This window comes from Herpailurus yagouaroundi, unplaced genomic scaffold (assembly GCF_014898765.1).
Source record: "Herpailurus yagouaroundi ecotype Mexico unplaced genomic scaffold, PumYag 100, whole genome shotgun sequence".
Classification (NCBI taxonomy): domain Eukaryota; kingdom Metazoa; phylum Chordata; class Mammalia; order Carnivora; family Felidae; genus Herpailurus; species Herpailurus yagouaroundi.
The window spans coordinates 22,946,962-22,968,833 of NW_024412391.1; the positions used below are offsets into that span (position 1 = coordinate 22,946,962).

At 40.6% G+C, this 21,872-nt stretch overlaps 1 protein-coding gene across 17 annotated transcripts in view; it reads left to right on the top strand.

Annotated features, from left to right (window-relative positions):
• CADPS2 (calcium dependent secretion activator 2) overlaps positions 1–13,741 on the top strand; it is a 555,001-nt gene extending 541,260 nt beyond the window's left edge. For 13 of the 17 annotated variants that reach the window (XM_040472104.1, XM_040472105.1, XM_040472110.1 and 10 more), the window contains 2 exons: positions 7,050–7,154; positions 12,757–13,736. In XM_040472104.1, coding sequence (XP_040328038.1) covers positions 7,050–7,154; positions 12,757–12,927 — 276 coding nt within the window. In that variant the 3' untranslated portion in view covers positions 12,928–13,736. Of the gene's footprint in view, positions 1–7,049; positions 7,155–12,756 lie in introns of all 17 variants that reach the window. The other 4 variants (XM_040472103.1, XM_040472100.1, XM_040472101.1 and 1 more) reach the window with 2 other exon arrangements.
• Positions 13,742–21,872: the final 8,131 nt, after the last annotated feature.

Consider the following 21,872-nt stretch of genomic DNA (forward strand, 5'->3'; position numbering starts at 1 on the left):
TCTCTCTCTCTCTCTCTCTCTCTCTCTCTCTCTCTCTCTCTCTCTCTGCCCTTCCCCTGCTTGCTTGTGTGTGCACTCTCTGTCTCTCTTTCTCTCTCAAAATTAAAAAAAAAAAAATAGTATGGGGGAAAAGTATTGAACTTCAAGAATAGGAAAGTTTTTTCAGCATTCAACAAACATTTATTAGGTACCAACTCTATGCCAATCTTTCCGTGTTATAAGCACTTTTTACATTTTCTTAACAGGCATCAAAATGCTCATAAACTCTTTTGTAGACTTCCTGATAGACTAGAAAATGAAAACCACCCTGCATGTCAGATTATTATTGAATATGGAAGAAAAATGACATGAATCAAATGCTTCTCTGCTCTTTGTTTAAAAAAAAAAAAACACATGAAAAAAGCTGCATATATAGATCAAGTCCCTTTATGAATAAACCAAGGATCTTTTTTCCTACATTGCCTTGTTTTGTTATAGTGGGGGAAAAAAACCCTTCCCAGTATTCCTAAGCATTAAGGTGTATGGCACCTTAAAACATCTTAAGAATAGGGTGGCATGGTGTGGGGTGCCTGCGTGGCTCAGTCAGTAGTTCCTGCAACTCTTGATCTCTGGGTGGTGAGTTCAAGCACCACATTGGACATAGAGATTATTTAAAGTCTTAAGAATGGGACATGTGGGAAAGGCATAGCAGAAGAACCACTTAGTCGGTTATCCTAAGGGAGTGTGGTTCTTGAAAGAATTGATTTACATTACATATTACATTATTAGGTTTAAACATATCTTTGGTGTTTGGAAACACAGCTTGCATTCACTTGCAAGGAAGTGTGGTAGACTTATTTGAAACAATTAATAAGCATTTCCTGTTTACTTCACAGTCCTGTATTACAGTAACGATCAGGAACCCCCAGGAAGGGTAGAGGTTGTTTTCTTTGTTGTCTGCTGGAAGCAGCAAACTGCCCTTAAAGAATCAGAGATTTTATTGACAGAACAGACTGTTTTCTAGAAGGGACTGGAATAACCTAGCAGTCATGAGTACAGACTCTGAATCATGTATCCATATAGATAAGATATAAATCTAACCTTGCCATGCATACCTGTTGTATAAATCCAAGTAACACGCTTAATCTAAACTCCGTTTCCTACCTATGTAAGCTCAGTTTCCGCATACGCAAAATAGGAAAAATAACAGCCATCTCATTAAGGTTGTTCTCAGAAGTAAATGAAATTTTAACTGATGCGTTAAATTTCCCAGGGAGAACTTAAAAAATCAGATGGCTTTATAATCCGAATTCATAAAAGAATAGAAATGAGTAACCGTACCTCACAGTTCTTGAGAAATCTCATTCACTCCTCATTACACTTTTCCTGTTTATAATGTATTTGCACTTTGTTAAAAGGCCAAAATGAGTAAGTTAATAACAAACAAAATAACAGGTGATAGAAAGTTCTGGAGCTCTAGGCTTGCATTTTTTTTTCTTTTGAAGAACAAAGCTGTATTTTAGCACCATGTAGAAAGAAAAAGTGTGATAATTTGGCTTTTCCCCGCAGTTCATTTTTTACAAGAATCACAGGCTGTATTGGTTCTAATCATGCCCTTTATCCTGACGATCAACTCTAATATCATAGTATTTTGGGAGAACATCAGAATCTTCTTATTTAAAAGCCAGGTTCACAGACTCTACCCTTCATATTACAGATGAGAAGACTGAGACAGAGGAAATCCTGACCAGCTCAGTCAGGCAGACAGAGCATAGAAGGTGCTGGCCCTTTTCCCCTCTCAGCTTCTGTGTGCTGTGTTGACAGCCAGCCCTCTGCTTCCGCGTTCAGACCCAAGCCTCTATTTTTCCCCCACGAATAGTTCTGGGTCTAGCTGGGAGGCTTGATAGGTATAGGGTGGGTTGAACACTTCTGTATTTTTAACCATAAGAGACTGGTTTCAGTTTTCCCAAAATGTTGCCCTCGCTCCTATTCCAAGCCAACAAAAAATCTGCACTTAAAACTTTATAGATGCTGGTGTTTCAGGGGTCTGTTTTGTGGAACCGCATAGCATCGTTTCAGTGGGATGCCTCATATAGAGGAGGGAAGTGTTGGTGTTACTGTTTCAAATTTACCATAAATATAAAATGTGTACTTCAGTGTTTGGAAATGGGAAGTGACTGGCCATGAATTTAGTTCTGTTAAATAGACTCAGTGTTCACAAAAGAGACACTCAATGTACAGTGAAGCATTTATATTTAGTGGGGCATTAATGTTTCTAAATATTTTGTTGCTCTCCAAAGCTACAAAATGATACTAAAGAATGCCTTATATTTATCAACTTACCAAAACCTTCAGCATTTAAAAAATATCATTTGTTATTTTATTCAATTCAACTTGGCATTTAAAAGGTACCTATTTCCTAAAATGGTATTTTCTAGATGGTATTGTGGTTGAACTTGGTGACTCAACACTTATAAAACCGACAGCTTCCCCTGAAATAAATGAAGAAATACATACACACTGGAAATTTAGCCGTTCCATATCTTAGTGCACTAAAAACTGTTGGCTTTCTTTTTTTTTTTTTTTTTTTTTTTTCCCTGTTGTTCACCTATTGAGCTGAGCCTAGCTGGAGAAGAATGAAAATATATCAACTAGTTGTACCAATTCATAATCAATAAAAAGCTAAACACTTAAGCAGAAAATATATCACAGATTTGTTCCCCAGCAAAGCAGCTATTTTTGCCTTGCCATCATCATCAGAAGCCACATTCTGACAGAAATCATTTGCTCGAAGCAGCCGTGATATATACACCCTATGTGGTCTTGTGGTTCAGATTTAGGAATATCAGCCACAGAGGGTCTAAAGGCATTGTGCATTAGTATGTATTGAGACCTCATTCCAGGTGGCCAGCAGCTGGACTTTTTGAAAATAAAACTTCCAAAATAAATGTGAAGTGCTTGTTTCCAGGCAATAAGTGTTACATTTAATTGAATCATCCTCCAAAATGTTATAAATTAGGCAGAAAAGGGAGTTTGCATATTTAATATATTTGTTTTATATTTCCACTAGTCAACAGAATAATGAAATTCCTTAACTACTTCTCTTTAACTTGCATGAAGAAAGCACGGTATGTTGCTAAATCTCTTTTCACCAGCACCGCGGAGAAACAACTTTAATCCTTGTTAGAAAATTGCCGAGTCTGGGACTGACAAAGAGCTCATGCTTGTTCCATTGTTAGTGCTCCCCGGCCCCAAGAGCAGAGCCCTTTACAGCTGCGTGGATCCCGCCCGGCTCAGCTGCACTATTTAGGAGAGGAGGTTTGTCAATTTCTATTGACAATGGAGAGAGTTTTTCAGGGCCTGTAGCAGTGCTGACACAGTTGGGGATCAATGCCAGCCATTCAGACTGCACCCTCTTTCATTGCTTTGGTTTGTTAATTCAAGACTAAAGGTCCACTGAGGGGGTTCAGGGTGTTTAAGAAAGCTGATGAACTGTTTAAGAAAGCTGATGAACTGCAAGCATTTATAGCCCTGGTGTGGCAATTTCCATAGTCAGTGGCAACTCCTGGCACTGAGGGAGCTGTGTCCTTGTTGACCCTCTTGTTATTAAAAATGCACAAGTGCTGCGCTTCTCAATATTTCAACAATCTTTCATTGTCAATACCACCTTCTGAGCCCTTCAGCTTGTTGCTTGCTCTAAAGATCTTCTTAGATTGGGTTTGAAAACTTCACCTTAAACACTAGATTAGACTGATGTTCTGTTTTCCGTGCTCCTGTTGATTTGTTGAACCTTCCCAGGGCTGGAAAGCAAGTAGCAGCTTGATGGGGAGACGGGCTGCTAATATGATTTACCAGTCTACAGTCATGCACAATAAGTGTGAATAAATACAGGGGTCTCACAGAGTCAACCCTAGCCTTTCCTTTTCTTTTATTTTTGCTTTAAAAGAAATATCTCAAGAAAATGAAGTGAGTAATGCATGCCCTTACAGGAGTTGAATGAACCACAAAAAGAAAAAAAAAAGACGTATTTTTTTGTTAAAGTGGTAGGCTGCTGTCATGGATTGATGTAGGAAAAATGTAGAATATACACTTACTGCTTTATTCCTAGGTAGACCAAAGCAAAGAAAGAAGCAGTAATGCCATACCCATGACTTCAGTGCAGACCGCAGCGCCCCTTCCTTGTCGTCCCCTGAAGGGAAAAGTGAATCGTCCACCCAATTGTTTTATAAAATTAACTTTTCCAAAATGAAAGGACATTTTCTAACATTCACACTTTACTGGACATTCACCCTTTTTGAATGTTTTTTTTCTTCGTGATGTTAAGGGGTTGGTTTTGTTTGGGGTGGGGGAAGATGCAGCCAAGCTACCTTTGACTTTTTTGTCAAGATATGAAAATGGGACCTACCATATTGCAGCACCCCAGAGAGGAACATGTCACTTCCAGCACCAGAAATAGGAAACTGCTGGAGATTTCCGTTTGGTTGTTTTGTTTGTTTGCTTATTTATTTGGAGTGCGTGCATGTGTGTGCGTGTACGCGTGTGTGTGTGTGTGTGTGTGTGCGTGTGTGTGTGCGCGCGTGTGTCTATTTCCTCACGTACAAGAAAGAAGCAGTCCTAGTGGGTTTTTTGTTGTTAGCTTGTTCTTAGTAACAACATAAACTCTGAGCAAAAGTACTGCTTTCTCTTTATTATTTGTTTGTTTTAGCTGAAAATCTTCAAAGTGCCTTGACTTGGAGACCAAAAAATAGGCATTTGTAGCTGATAGAATTATTTTTCGTATAGAATTTTCCTTATAATTTGGTTACCTTTAAAGCTAAGATGATGGTAAAGTAGCTTAAGCTTTTTTTACTTAAGAGTGGTTCTCTTTTTCTCTCTTTTTATAGTTAACTTCAGATCATTTGATTCCCAACTTATTTTTCTCTAAAGTTATAATTTTGGCATTGTGTTAAAGAAGTTATGTTAATAATAAATTTCTGTGTTACATTAAATGCCCTTTTGATTATCACTTAATCATAAGTATCATTGATGTGTAATGGGAAAATGAGTTAAATTAATTTTAAATTGTGTAAGGATTTCTTAAAGATGCATAGGGAGTAATTTTAAGAAAGGATTTTCATTTCCCTCAAATTCATACAACTTACAATAAATATAATAACTTTATAGTCTGACAGATGAGCTAGTATGTTATGCTAGACCATATATCATCTTTTGTTTCCCCCAACAAAAAAAAATATATTATCTCTTGCAAAAGGACTATAATTTAAGAGTTACAACCATTGTGACTACATTTTAGCTTTCAAATTATCTGGAGAGTGGTGTGGAGGTGAGGGTCTTAATTTAGTGTACTCATATTCAATATCACCAATACCTGGGAGTGTTTATGTGTATTAAAATAGAATTCAAGAGGTTGAGGCTATAAATAATTTGAAATAAGGAAGTCTAGGATTTAAATACCAGTAGAAATTGATATGTCAGCTGCAGTACTGAATTCATTAGCAGTTTATTTTTTTAAGAATTTAGGAGTGTATCTTATTTTGTAAATCTCATTTCTGATACTTTTACAAAAATGTCCTGAAAATTAAGAAAGCAGTCATTAGGAAAGAGCAAAGTCGGGTACATGAATAATATTTTTTTTAGATCCTAGCCTATCTCACATTTTAAAAACCTGAAACCTCCATTCATCCATGTGATATAATATTTAGTAAATCAGTTACTCATTTTAATTACCTTATCTCATTTTATGCATGTGTGTTCAGTGTATTGAATTAATAGAAATAAGTCTAATGAAATGTGAAACTAATTCATGTTTAATTTATGCTTAAAATACCATTTCTTATACCAAATTTTGTCAGAACAAGGTTAATAAATACGAATCCAGATGAATTTCAGACTTACTTGTAACATGTGATGGTACTCTTAGAAATTGAATTTGTCATTTTAATACAGAAGAAAAATATTTTTATGATTTTTTTCCTGTGTTTGAATACCCAAGACACATGTACCACACGTACATGATGTATTGTGTCACTATGTTTGTGTTTACAAACAAGACACAAAATCCCTTTTCTCATGAAACTCTTGTTATTTCCTAAGTGCTGAATGGGCTTTGAAATTGATTTCTTACTGTTATCTGAATGAGTAGCATTATTAATTTTCCAGTCCTACCTAAACCTAGTTCTAGCGTGTAGTGCTGAATCCCTTAAAATGTCACCACTAATGGCAGATTGCCTTTAAAACACAAAAACAAAAACAAAAAAACAGGAACAAATTTCTTCTTCTATACTCGTAGACATTATACAGGAGCAGGAAATTACATTGGAGAAGAATTTCAGTTTCCCTCTCAAGAAAGTGGTAATAAACAGAGGAAAAACTATGAACCCTCCAAAAACACTTGTAAAATGAAACCAGTTCTTTCCTTTCATAATTTGGTCAACTGACATCTTTTTTATTCTTATAGACACAACGATTCCATCCTGAATAACGTTCCTTCCTCAGGCGTCACATCTTTATTTTCAGTGGTTTTAAAACATCTTGGCAAATACTTAACGGTACTAGGTAAAGGTGTGATTGAGGATGTCTTACCATCACTTCTGTAAAACGTTATTTCTAGGTATTGACTGCATGCGTCATGGCATAAATCCACTCTTTGATTTTTACATAACATACGGGCTAATTAGAAATTTCCCTTTGTAAGTAATTTACCTACTTTTTCCTGCTGTTTGGGAGTCCATTCAGTCCCATACCATGTATTTAGTGCCCGTTGTTACCTACCAATTACAAAGCAGGCCTCTAGGCCTGCAAGTGCAAAAACACTGTTTCCCTTGAATATGTTACAGCTGAAAGACTAATGTTAATTCATGTAGAGAACAGCGTAGGTCAACTTAGCAGATTTTCTAGCAAAACATAGAATTCTGTTAACAGGAAATTATAGCATTATTGACTTCAAGTGCTGATCTGTGGTCATTTCAGAGTGTTTCATTACCCCCTCATTACCGAATCTGTTACATGAATACTGCAGAGGCTGTTTTCTTTTCTGTTCTCCTCCCCTCCGCCCCCATCCTTCTTTCCAGCAATGGTACAGCAGTTCCATGAAAGTCATTTGTGTCTGGTTGGCTGATAGATTAGACCTTCAGCTTCATATTTACCAACTGAAGACGCTCATCAAGATTGTGAAGGTAAACAAAATGTGTTGAGATGTGAATTGCCCACCAAGCTATAAAGAATAATGGCTAGATATTGACATACAAGAAAATTGTATGTGACACACCTGAGTGGATGTAAGTACTTTAAAAACATCACTCTCAGCAGTGCTATGCCACTGTTTACTTCCATTTTCAGTTAGATTATCAAGTAAATGTAAATTTTTCTGCACTAATAAATAAAAGATATTTTATCAGTAGTGAAATTTTAAGACAATGTACACAAAGCCTCTGGCACATTTACCTGATTGTAGTAGGTCCACAGTAATTTCGTCTTCATTTTCTTAGGTATAGAAATATTTTCTCCTCCTGATACATTTGCTTCATGCTTATTAGGATCGCATATTATTATTATGAGGACTTTTTTTTTTTTTTGAACGTGCGCACATGCATGTACTCATGTGCAAGCTGGGGAGGGGAAGAGAGAGAGGGAGAGAGAATCCCAAGCAGGCTCCACACTGTCAGCATAGAGCCCACAGCCGGGCTTGATCTCACCAACCATGAGATCATAACCTGAACTGAAATCAGGAGTTGGTGCTTAACCAACTGAGCCACCCAGGTGCTCCATGAGGGCTTTGGAATTGTATTGGCCCACAGCATAAGGAGAGTGTCCGTTATTTTGTCATATCCTGACACAAAAGTAACATTGTCACTGCCTAACTTCTTTAGAAGCATGCCCCATCTGACATGTAAGAGATGATCAGTTTGAGTGTTGGGGAACATCCCAACCAACAACAGGTGTCACATCCCTTAAGGCCATTTTGTCTTTTGCTCTTCAAAAGAAAAGGTAATAACACAAGTATTATATTTATTGAGTATATTTATTTATTTACTTAACGTGATTTTATTAATATTTATAATTATTTAACATGATTTTTCATGCTCCGTAATTCTAATGGAAACACAAAATTTCCTCCAAGTGTAACTTTTTCCTAAAATTGAGACAAATCCCACTTAATGACTAAAAACATAACTCTAAGCTATTGAGAATCAGCTGTTCTTTTGAAAAGATGACCTTCCATTTTAGTGCCACTTGTCAAATGCAATATATATATATATATATATTTGTGTGTGTGTATATAGGCACAAATATGCATGTTTATATTTATGTGTATGTATGTGCATATGCGACACACAGTAGTTCTCAAAGTGTCATTTCTGACTTATATCAGCATCACCTGGGAACTCATTAGGCATACACATTATTGGGCCCTACCCCAGACCTGCTGAGTCAGAAACTCTGATTCTGGGGCCCAGCAATTTATATATTAACAAGTCCTCCAGGTGATTCCGATGTTAAAGTTTGAGAGGAACTATTGCATTACATCATTAAGTTTTAACCACATTAAAATATTTTCCATCATTCTCTAGGTTCCTGTAGTCTAATTAGAATACAAATTATTTTGTGCCATAGACACACAGGTTATCACAAATTAGAAAGACCCATAAATAGGAAAGTTCTGTTCTAAAGTGAGGAATTGGCAAATCTACCGGAACATAGAACCAGACCTATAATGTCACAGTAATAGCAATCATGATTAGTCATAAAGAACAAGTAAAATTATAGCCGCCCACTAATTTTTAATACCTCTGAACATGACATTTCAATGGGAAAAATAACTTTGGTCCAGAACACTTCTTACCAGGTGTTATTTGTTTTACAAAGAAACCGAAAGTGCACAATAATACGTTCATATTTGCCTTCGATTCTGCAGTGTTTCTTTCTTGTTCTATTAATGTGACTTGGAGAGCTTTCAAATGAAGTTTGTTTTTCATAAAAGAGAATCAGAATCTGTGTATACCTTCTACATATATGTGTATGTTGAGGTTGCAGTCTGTACTGTGACTAATACTGGGATTAGCTGCTTACCTTACAATCAGTCATATTTTCAAGTTAACATCTATTGCATTCAAGATGTCAGAAATTACGTATTCACCTGATGGGCATTTTTGGCTGGATTGTTAAGCTCTCTACTTTGTTTTTAGAGTAAAAATATCTATTTATTAGCCCATCATCTTTCAAAGTTCTTCCTCTTCTCATATTCACACATGTCATTACAATTAAAGATCAAACACCAATGAATATTTTAGCAGAATAAAATGATAATGTCACGAATTATGCGGTGGCATTTCCATTGTACTCTACACCAATCAATTTATCTTAGTTTAACATATTCTTCATTACGGCTACCAACAGTCAAGACTGATAAATATGGAAATAAATTTCATGAATATATTCGACTTTCCATGCTTTGTTTTTCACAAGCAGGTCCCCAGACTCAGCCAATGCTTTCTTTGGCTGATACATTTAATCAAATTGTAGAGCTTTATGTAATAATTAAAAATTATTATTTTCACAAAGAAAATCAGGATGAATTAATAATTTAATGTTTTGATTGTTTCCTACTTTGAGTATAAACAGACTTTAACCAGTTTCGTACATAGATTCATAATTCTTCAGAACCTATATGGTTATATTTGTAATGTTCATTTTTCAGTGAATTTAAGAAGCTATTAAATAGCACATGTATACAGGGTGCCTGGGTGGCTCAGTCGGTTAAGTGTCCAACTCTGGCTTTTGGCTCAGGTCATGATCTTACGGTCATTAGATCGAGTCCCATGTCAGGCTCCACAGCATGGAGCCTGCTTAAGATTCTCTCTCCCTCTCCCTCTCCCTCTCCCTCTGCCGCGCCCCTGTCCACTTGCATGCCTGCATGCTCTCTCTCTCTAAAATAAAAAATAATAATAAGTATAAAAGCACATGTATACAATTGTGAAGGCCCCTGAGTAGGCTTTCCTTCCGTCCACATCTCCCGGTGCTAGCCAGCATGTTACTACAGAGTAGTGCATTCTACCAAGGAGCCAAACTGCTATTTGTTTGGTTTTTTTTTTACTCTACAGGCATAGTCATTCTTCTCTGCCCACTGGAGACCCAGATGCCACCAAGATGTATATTACAGCCAACTTTGGCCCACAAAGACACTTAGATACTAATCAGTTCATTCATGTCACTCGCTGAGAAAAAAACAAATTCCACTAACAGATTCACAGAGAGTTTAGGGCTATGAAATTATTTGCAGTTTTAACATCGGAATGATTTATTGAAGGAAGGGGAGAAACAGAATCCTCAAACAATCAAAGTGGCAGATGGATTTGTGTTCTCCTGAGTGGCCCTATGACATTTAAAAGCAGTTAACGTAGATCAGCTGCTCTTACTAGGAGACAGGAAGACAAGTGAACAGCACCCCATGGCAGGCCCTTGTCTTAAATAAGAACTAAGCAGAGGATGTCCAAGGGCCAATAATATTTTATGAATTCGAAAGAGAGAGAGATCACAAGGATACCTGTCCTGCAGCTCCCCTAACTACCTGTTGCTTGGTGATAAAATAAGGCAGGAGAGTCTTAATTACACATAAATTAGAAAGCCTTCAGGACTGCAGATCTACAACACAAATCTGTCCTGGCCAACTTACTGACAATTAAGCTAAGTCTAAGAAAAGTCAATTCTAATAAAACAAAAAAGCGGGACTTATAAACTCAGCATATAATTGTTAACGGAACAATATTTCATATCAGATGCATTATGCAATATTTCATGTCAGGTACATGAGTAATTTGTGTACTTGACATAGTTTTAATCAAACTATTAAACAGTTACAGTCTTGAACACATCTCTGGGGTAATACTACTGTGTATATTAGTTACCAGATTTTCTAGATAAAACTTACCCTTCAGAGCCATTCCCATGTGTTTTGATGCAAATTACCAGAGGTTTTGGTGTAAGAGAGTGCCACCTTAGTAATAATGAGATTAACACCTTAGAAAGAGAATATGAGGATAGTGGGGTGTAAGTATCTTAAAATATTAAAATGTAAGTAAAAATAGTTTTGATCATTTAAGAAACCACTCTCTGAATCAAATTTTTATGGGCTGTTAAGATACCTCTGATACTGCACAGCATTTCTCACAGTTCAGTTTATTTTTGGACAGGTGGTAGACTTTTCAAATATGAATTTTATTTATAACAAGTAATGATCCAAATGAGAAAAAAATTATTCACCCTCCATATTTGCTTTTGGCATATCGCTTCTGAAACTTGTAATGATACTGTGGGGCATACATCAGATTAAAAAAGACAGGAAAATAAAATGTGAAAATACCAATGGCCCCCACAACCTTGTAATGATTTTGCTCCTTCCCCGAAATCTGTTAGTAAACCAGGTGTGTATATCAAGGGGATTAAGGTGCTATTCATCAGCATTTCCTACCTGATATGAATAAGTACCTTCAATGAAACTGTGTGAATATTAAAAGTTTCCTTCCATATATTCTGTTGAACGAAATCAAGCATGCCTTCATGTTAATGTCCAGCTATTGGAGTTGTAATATTGGGCCAGAAAGTACAACATTCCTTCTTACTTGACTTTTTTCATCTAGTAAGTGTAAAGCAGACAACAACAAAAGTACCTACTAGAAACATTTAGAACAATGGTGGCATGTTGATACTGATACTTGAGGCCAGTCCATTAAAATCTGAATGTTTAATATTCTAAATCTAACACAGGACAGTAAACAAAATCTGGAAAGATATTTAGCATTAAAAACAGCCTTAGAAGTGACTCTACACAATGGGATATCTTCATTTGTGTTTTGTTTCCACACTGAACTAATTCTAGATTTTTCCCACAATTTAAAAAAATAAATAAATAAAATTCCAGTCCTGTTTAGTCTCAGAAAAAAATCTTATATGAGGAAAATTGCACATAAGGGGATCAGTGAAATAAGCGATGCTTTCTAGGTGACATATCCTAAGTGCCACAGAACCCAGAATTCTGTTGTTCCTGTCATTGTTCTTAGGATTCATGTTATAAACATTAACATGACGTTTGTTCTATTTTTGACATATAATACATCAAATAATAGGCTTTTCACAGAAAATATAAATACATGTTGTATTTATCATCTGTGGAAGCTTTCTACCAGAATTTTGACACTTCACATTCCAAGGGAATTTCAAAAGGAAAGGGCAGAATTCATCCAGACTTCTGGGTGTACACAAATTTTTAACCGGTGGTACATATAAATAAATGTTGTAATTCACAAATGCTGAAAATGCAAACTTCTTTTACTGATAATAGGATTAATTATCTCCCTCCACACTTCCCCCCAAAAGCCAATACATTGCATAAAATGTGTTTTTCAGTATTAAAGGAAAGACATGTCAACTGAAAAACTAAGAATTCCTTCATTTAAAAATGTACATAAGTGCCTATCATTTTACCTTGTCGCAAGCTATTCAAATAGCAAAGTGTGTGCCATTAGCAATATTTTTCACTTGTCATCTGTCAGAACATTTTGATCTATTCAGAGTGATTCTACTTTGAAAAGCAGGATCCGAGGTCTCATTTCTTTTTCTCCCCAGAAATATACCAACAGGTTGATTGACATGGGCAGCTACAATCTGAGTCCATTAGTGAATTGTCCCACATTATTTTTGAAATGCTAACTGAGGATACATACGGACGTCCATCCATACAATTCGTGAGCTATCTAAGCAAAGTCTTTCTTCTTCTTCCAGAAAACCTATAGGGACTTCCGACTTCAGGGTGTGTTAGAAGGCACACTGAACAGTAAGACCTACGATACTCTGCACAGACGTTTAACAGTCGAGGAGGCTACAGCCTCCGTCTCGGAAGGAGGAGGACTTCAGGGCATCACCATGAAAGACAGTGATGAAGAAGAAGGCTAATAACTCCCAGCTCTGTGGGAGGAAGGAGGACCTTGACATTATTTTGTACCCTGTCCTTGTAATTACATTGATTGTTTGGACCAAATAAAAAATGCTTGTATTTCACTCCACATTGTAAAGAGTGAACCTGGAAGCAGAGTTAAAGGGGAAAATGGCAAGTTTCTTGGTTTGGGGGATTTTTAAAGATGAGTCTCTTTTGTGTAGTTTGACCTAAAATGAGCTTTGGCTTTGTGATTGGAACATAACTTTTTGGTTTTTTTGGAAGATTTGACTTTTCCGTCTGTAATTACATCAAAGTAGTGTCCTGTGTGTGAAATGAGATATGTATTTCTCATAATGTGACATTGTGAGAAGAAGCTACTTGGATCACTGTGCCAGCTCTATCGTGCCCTTGTTAAAGTGGTGTGTATTTAATAGTTTATCATTTATGTGTGAGGGGTTTTTTTTTTTTTTGTAGTTAATTTGCCATTGTTGTGATGTGTGTAAAAACTTTAACCTCTGTTCTTAGTATTCTGAGTTCATCTGCAGGCTTCAAGGACTGCCAAACCCAAATATAGACTAGATTACCCATCAGCTTGTGTCTTGTTTTATTCTGAACATTCCTTCTTTCAAGCGTAAGAAAAAATCCCAAAGTGTAAGGAAGTAAATGTGCTGCCTTCAACATACCATATTCTCCTACTTCTAAGTGTAACAGCTTGCAGGCAATAAAAATCTCTTTGGTCGAAACCACTCCTGTATTTATTAGACTTGTGTAAATTAAATGCAGTAAAAAAAAAAAAAAAATGTTTGCAGTATTATGAAAGCCCCAACAATTTGTCTCTGTGTTTTTGTGTTTTTGTTTGTTTACAATCAAATGAGTAAAAGATATCAACAGTGCTTTTGCACCTAGAAGGCACACACATTTGTTAAAAGAGTAAGTTACTCCGACAGTCTATTTCCATAGCAAAGGTAATGTTGACTACATACTCATATGTGTTATTAACATTAGCAGTGTTAACTAATAAAGAGTAATACTAGGAATGCTGGTAATTTAACTAGCAATTGACAGGTTAGTTAACTATTATATCTTCTTCCAAAATATTTTCTTGCTATAATTTTGAAAAATAATAGCGTTATAACTTTGTGATTTCTCTGTGAGTTTTAATTTTGTATTTTTTCCTAAAATCCATATTGTGCTACTACATCCATTCATAAATAATCTTTAAATGAGGTAAGTTAATGCAGAATAAGCAGAGGTATCCCTGAATTTATGTAAACTGTAGTTCTGGAATTTTGGATGTGAAACCGACTTCTTAGACCTCCAAATTCATTCTCCTGTGTTGTTATTAATGGTGTCTCAGTAGCTGGACTAGCCCACAAAAATCCATTTAATTCAGTTATCATATACTACTGGTTTGGGCTCAAATCTGGGTCCTGGGGGTAAGACACCCTACGATACAGGACAAACATGAAAGTAGATGTCTTCCCCTTTCCTGGATTACAAACTAACTCTACCCACTCGGTGTTGTGGAAAGTCAGTTTTTCATGAAATGTTCTCTTTCCCTGTCTTCACCTTCACATCCACTATCATCCTCTCTTTGGGCCCCTACGTGTCCAGTTGTGCCACCCTAAACTCCTCGGTGGTACCCTCTCCACGGTTGCTGCCGCACAGCTCAAATGGCTGGCTACTTGCAAATTACCCACCCTTGTTTTCTTCTAAATGTCTGGGTCTTTGATTCAGCTCATCTCTAAGTAATTGGCCCATATTGTCCTGAAGTATGAATGATGGATGACTGATCCCTTCGCCCCCCTCCAGCCCTATGAAAGGAAATATCTAGCTGATCCAATTCAGATGCAGGGGAAAGCCCTTGGGGCCAGGCGGATCTTCCTTCCTGCTGATCTAGTTCACCTGCCCGCTGGCTCTCTTGGCTGGTCAGCCTCTTGTAGCTTCTCTCTAGATTTGCGGGTTCTCTGCGCCTTCCCTTCTGTACTCAGGAGATTTCTAAAAGCTCTACTCCCCACTCCAACCTTCAGTGGCTTCCACAGGGAGAACAGCAGAGCCAAAGGCAGGTAGTGGGGATGCTCAGAAGTTTATGATGACTATGTGGACTAACCTTTTAGCCACAAAGAGGCGTAGAAGAGAAATCTATAAAGTAACTGAAAGAGAATGAAATACCACTTTTGGGTTTTTGCCCAGAAATTCTCTCCAACATAACTGCAAATTGCTTGAGACGACTTAATAATTGTTCATCGGTGTGTGTAACTGTTAGGGTGAATACCCAAGCATCTGTCTATTAAAGGAAGCCAAGTGTTACTATTTTTTAAAAAAGCATTATTTCATTTAAAGGAATTTAATTGAAAGACGAACAAGTTTTAACAAAATTTTTGAAGTGAAAATCATTTTTAACTCAAAGAAATAGTCCTATCCTCCTAAATGGTTTTGGGCAAGGGCCAAAAAGTGCGTTTTGGGGGCAGTTTGGTGAGTGTTGCAGGAGAAAATAACTAATGCAGTCCAATATCCAGCTGGAATGGATCTGTTAAATAACACGTCTAAAAGGAAAGTTTCTCCGAACGCATGGAGAAAAAAATAATAATGCCTTTTCCCGGAAAGGGAAAGAACCACACAGAGCTTAACGTAAACCTCTCAGCTCCAGCTGTGGGTCGTTCTTGCATTCACGGGTTTTTCCACCTGAATTCCCCGTAGTTCTTGTTCATTGTCCCTCGCTCTGCAGAAAGGACTTCCTGCTACTTTTGCAGTAAGCGCCCGTGCAAAGTGTCTCGGGGCACCCACCCCGCCCCCCACGGTCATAGCCCGGCCTGGCCTAGCGCCGCCCTCCTTCGCCCGCGAAGACTTCGGGTCCCTGAGCTCCGGGAAGGTGCGCTTGGTGGGAAGGAGGTCACTCGGCCATCGCTGCTCATGGAGCCCCTCCCTGCTGCGACCTCCTGCAGTCCGAGAGGCGCGAGCCCCCAACCCTCCCTGCCCGCTCCCTGCACACGCGCGGAGACGCGGGGTCAGCGCCCGGCGTGCGGGACGAGCGCGCTGGCGGTCGGCAGGATCCCCGCGAGCCGGAGCTCAGAGCCTGCCTTCCCATCCCCTCCCGCCTGGCGTCTGGTAGAAAGACCTGAGCGTGGAAATTCGAGCATGAGCCTGGTCGCTTTTATTTTTTACTCCCCAAACAGAAAATGGAAATTTCCCGGTCCGGGTCCCTAAAGGGAGGTGATAGATCGATGTTCCTGAGAGATGTTCACGCGCCGCTGGTGGCGGGGTAAACACTCGCCCAAAGAGCAAGCAGATCGGCCCCCGCGCGCTCTGCGCCTCTGCCTTCGCCGCGAGGCCCAGCCCCCACCGACTGCCCTCGACCCATCCCACCCCCGTTAGTTTTGCGCGGAATTGGAGGCCTGGTCTGTGGGAGTTCGGGAAGACCGTGTTCGTCCTATCTTTACTTGGGGTCCTCCTAACTCACCCCCCGGCCCCAGTGCTATGCGGCGAGCGCGGTGGAGAGCGGGTCTCCTTTCCCCCTTCAAACTCTGCTCGCTGGACGGGCAGGAACCTTCGGGGAAAGCGGACGTCTGAGTTGGCTCCAGTACTTTGCTGCAGACGGAGTCGAGCCCAGGGGCCTGGGCAGCCGGGCGGAGGCGAAGAGGAGCTGAGACCCCGCAGTGCCCGAAGCGCGCGGCTGGCAGTTGCTCCCCCTTCCCCTTCCAAGGGTGAGGCTTTCCCCCAGCGTTGACTGAAGGATGGGGTGCAGAGATGCCTTAATCTGCTCTTCTCTGTGACACTGAAGAAGGATACTTAGAGGAGTAGAAGCGGATAGAGACTGAGCGCAAAGCGCTGAGCCTGCGTTCCAGAAGTCACGACCGACAGTCAGTCGCGCCCTTTGTCCGTGTGCAAGATGTGATTGTTTTAAGGGAATAGGCAGTGGAGTGTGAGAGTGTAGTGCCGAGAAGAGAAGAAGAATTCGATGTGGTTCCCAAATGAAGACCCCTGATTTAATACCAAGAAACAGGTGCACAGGACACCGCTTGGAGATCGTAGTAAGCAAGGCCTTGGGGCCAGAGAAGCCCGGGTTTGAGTCTTTTGAGTCCTAACAGCTACGCCTCTTCCCCGCGTCTGAGCTCTGTGTCCTTGGGCAAGTCACTGAACCTCACTGTAAAATGAGGACTTAATAAGGCGGGTGGTTGTAAGAATTAGAGACCGGTAATAAGTTGTGGCCAATACTAACTAGTTCTTTGTGAGGAATGGATTCAAAAGAAATCGTGGCAGTCCTGCCTCTGCCAATGCGCACCACCATTCTCCAGCCATTGTCCCCGCGGTGGTTTCAGGGTCCTTCTGCATCACAGCCAGCTCAGCGGATCTTCAGCCTCGCCCCCGGCGTGTCAGTGGACTGGAGGGTTCCGGGGTTATATATAGGGCCAGCCTAGTGGGAGGAGAGGAGAAGACGGGGAGGGGCAAACCTTGTCGGGTCTCCAGAAAGGGCCGGCTTCGCCTCGAGCAGCCCCCGGAGCGGCCGGAGGGAGGGGAGGCAGCTGGAGACGTGCCTTTGGGGGATGGAGTTGGTCAGAGGCTCAGAAACTAGACAGGTGTGATCCCGGGGTGCTAGACCACAAGTGAGGAATCTCAGACCTCGGCCTCTGCCCAGTAGGTTCTAAGTGCAAGAGAATTTAAGGGGCAAATTGGTGTTCATTCATGTTTTCCAAAGTTTAAGGAGGCCTAGAATGGCGTCCTGCGTCTCAGACCAGAGATGCGCGCACAGTAAGCGCTTGGAAAATTCGAAGCGGAACCGAGAGAGAAGCAGAGGAGGCCGCAAACCGCCCCAGCGGGCGAAAAGGGCTGACACTGAGGGCAACAGTCAGCACCGAGTCCTGGCCCAGAGTGCGGAACTGCCAGCCCTTGTAGGCTGTTGTGAAAACGCCAATAACTGGGAGGCCCAGCGTGGGCCGAGGGCAAGCCCCAGGGGCTCATCCCAGCGTGTCCGTGGCGAAGGAGACACGTGCCCTGGTGATGCTGGGGCCAGGCACTCGGCGGCCTTGGAGACGAAGACACTCACCACTTAGCAAAGGGGAAGATACTCCCCCTGCTTTGGGCTGGGACTAGAGCTACTTTTATAACTGGAGGGATGTTCCCCACCTTCATCATTCCTGTAAGGTAGCCTGCCTGCAGCTATTGGGCTCCAGATAGAGGAAGCAGAATGCCACAGATGCCTTTAACTCCCAGGACTTCATAACTTTACATCAAAAGTGACTGTATTTATGTGCTTATTTGTGGGTGATTGTTAAAATTTAGCAAATAGGGCCACCTGGCTGGCTCAGTCTGTTAAAGGGCGGGAGGAGGGGGGGGAGGGTTGATTTCAACTCAGGTCATGAATGTAAGGTTTGTGGGATCCAGCCCCAGAAGCAGGGTCCAAGCTGAGAGCACCGAGCCTGTTTGGGATTCTCTCTCTCCCTCTCTTCCTGCTCCTCCCCTGCTCACTCTCATTTTTTCTCTCTCTCTCAGAATAAATAAACTTAAAAAAATTTTTGATATAAAATTTAGTAAATAAACATATTCTAGACATATTCGTCTAAAATCTTTTTCCATCCCGAGGCGCCTAGGTGGCTCAGTTGGTTGAGCACCTGACTCCGGCTCAAGTCATGATCTTGTGGTTCTTGAGTCAGAGCCCCACATTGGACTTGCTGCTCTCAGCACAGAGCCAGCTTGGGATCCTGTATCTACCCCCCCCCCCACTCTCCCCTGCTTGGGTGTGCTCTCTCTCTCAAAAATAAATAAAACACTAAAAGATATTTTAAAAAAATCAATAAAATAAAATCTTTGGCCATCCCTAGGATCAGTGGTTCTCAAGTCAGAGAGGAAGTGAAGAGTTTATTTTGAATTCAAGAATCATCAGGCCGAGGAGTTACCCTTTCCTGGGCTCAGACACAGACTTGTTTCTGGGTCCCCTACACCCAATTTGTACCTTTGAAAAAATTAAGTGGGGTGTCAAATCTTTTCTGCTTCAAATCAGTTCTGACTTGCCTCTTAACACTGCTTCCTTGCTAACAGCCAACCAACAAGTAACACCTCTCATGGATGTGATTGGTGGAAAGAAACATTTAAATGCTGAAACTTTTTAGGGCATTTCTCTAAAATGCCAAGGAAGCACAACGAATTGTAACTTTGGAAGGAGATACTGCTAGGGAGGTAGAAAAAGTTTCATTAAAGAGGGGTTATATAGTAAAAGGTCAGAACCCAGCAGGACTGTACTTCAAAAACTGGAAAGTGAAACGTGGAAAGACAGGGGTGGCAGCTGATTGTGGCAAGAGAGAGCTTTGACAGCCCCCCCCCCCCCCCAGAGCAGGGTAATAATTTTTTAAAACACACTTCAAAGTTGCTGTATTAAAGAATCTCATTTGTTGTCATTTGTTCAAACTGCCCAGGCTTTTTTGTTGTTGTTGTTGTATTGTGTGATTGCTGGGTGTATTCTTTCATATAATTAGGATAGTCTATCAAAAAGTTGATTAATTTTAGAAATGCATAAGTGCTTCTAAACAGATGAAATCTGCTTTAATCAAACTGGGATTTTTGAAAAGCTTTTGTGAAAGGTTAATTCATCATTCTACAGAAGAAAGTGTCCCCTGGAGACCTTAGGACTGAATGTGGGAGAGCAGGCCCCCAAGGATAAGGAAAATCCTCAAGGCTGTGAAAAATCATTTAGCAAATGTGATTCTTTACGTGCATTTTAACATGTCCATGTATTTAACCAGAAATCAAATCGTTGAGCCGAAGGGGTGTTTTTTAAATACAGATTTTCTGAAAAATATTTTGGAAAAGTTTGTAGCCTAACTTTTTAACAAGGTGATAGATAGCTTTTCATATGTAAAGTAGTTTTATTTTAAAATCTCTTTTCAGTCTCCAAGCCTCCCAAGAATGAAATAGGCTTTGATTTAGTCCCATTTCACAGAAAAACAATCCAAGGCAAAGTGTAACTGCCACCATCTGTTGTGGTTAACAAGGGGTCCACTAGCTGTGTGGCCTTCCCCAGATGAAGGCACTCTGCTTTAGGAGGCCAAAGCAAGGCAGGACACTGGCATCATTTAATCCGGCCCTCAAAATGTGTGGGCCAAATTGGTGATAGAAGTACATACGAAAAACTGTCTTAGAAAGGGGGAAAGGTTGTTGTCCATTTCAATGGGCAATTGAAGAATCCAGCTTTAAAATGATAGTAAGGGGGGAGGGGTGCCTGAGTGGCTCAGTCCCTTAAGTATCCGACTTTGGCTCAGGTCATGATCTAGATATTGGTGGGTTCAAGCCCAGCATCAGGCTCTGTACTGGCAGCGCAGAGCCTGATTGGGAGTCTCTCTCCCTCTCTGTCTGCCCCTCCCCTGCTCGTGCTCTGCCTCTTTCTCAAAATAAGTAAATAAACATGAAAAAAAAAATGGAAGGATAGTAAGGAACATGAAGGAAAGGGGATTATAATGGCTAGTTTTGCATACGGGTTTTGCAGAGGTAAGAGAAGCTGGAAGAACGGAAAGATGCAGGAGAAGGAGGAGGTTCCGGGAAAATGGTCTTTCCCGTTTGTGATTTCCAGTTACCACCACTCCCACGTCTAAACAATGAGGGAAGGGCTCCGATGCCCACTCGTGGCTGGACGCGAGGCGCATTGGCAGAGGCGGAGCGCGAGACCAAAGGCCACTAACACCAGTGCGGCCATCGTGGCTAACATAAGAGGACGCTGGGGTCCCACAGATCTTGCGGCTGGGTTTGCCCCTGTCCCGCATTTGATTCCACATCATTAGGATGAATCATTAGGAAAATGTTTCAAGTAGGGCTCCGGATTTGGAATTTACTAGTGGTATCCAAGTTCAAATTCAGAAAAGAAAAAGAAACACGAATCCTAGAAAGGCATCGACAGCAATCACGTGTACTTCGTAGCTGCCGCCTTTCCCTTTTCCATCTTCTAGGTGAATCGGCCGGTTGGAGCCCTCTCGACAGAGAAGGCATTCTGTCAGTAAATGTTGGGGCCTTCACTTATCTAGAGAAATAATAAATTGGAATGTTCTGCTAATATTAAAGGCTGATTTTCCTCTTCAAATAAAACGTCGATATCTGCCAAATAAAAGGGGAAGAGATCCTTTGGAAAGTAAGGAACCCCAATTATTATCATGCCTGCTGCCTTTTGAACGCAGCATATGCTCTTAATTTTTAAAATTGTTTTGCTTTCCGTAAGAACTCTAAATCAGTGTCATTAAAGCCAATTTCTCCTTCTTTCCCTTTTTTCTCCCTCTCCGCCTCTTCTTTCAACAGTGGTGTGAAAGTTCAGTTATTCTCCGTCATGAGTATAAAGCTTTGGAAATCAGCTCATGTGCCAACACCGGGAACTTTTCCAGGCCCACGGTGCGAAAATGGAATATGTGCTGTGGAATTATTATTTTTGTCCTTTAGGTTTACATCTACGCCTTTGTATTATGTAAATTTATGAGAAGCTGTGAATCACAGGGTTAGGTAGAGGAGGGGTTTCTTCCCCCTCCACAGGCAGCGGGAACCGACCCCATTCAGTCTTTGAAAGATGCACAGCCTTCTTATCCTTCCGTGGTTTTTTTTTGTTTGTTTGTTTTGTGTTGTGTTTTTGTTTTTTGTTTTTTGTTTTTTTTACCTAGACCCAGCTTCTCTCCCCACCGTCGACCCCGCGGGCCGGCAGAGGCTCAGGGCTGACACCCAGGCCCCAGGAGCCTCGGCAGACACGTTCGTGACAGCAGCCGGCCGGCCCCACGAGGTCGCCGGGGGCCGCGGGATGCTGTTCCCCTGTTGTCAGCGTCAGCACTGACGCGGGGCGCTGAACGCTTCGCGCTCTTTCCAGTACCCTCGTCCCCTGTGAGTCTAATTGGAAGCTATGAGGGCGGACCCACTGTCAGAGAAAGTCAAAGAGTTAACAACTCAAAGAGGACACAGAGGGAAGAGAAAAAGAAAAAAAGACTTCCAAACTAATTCA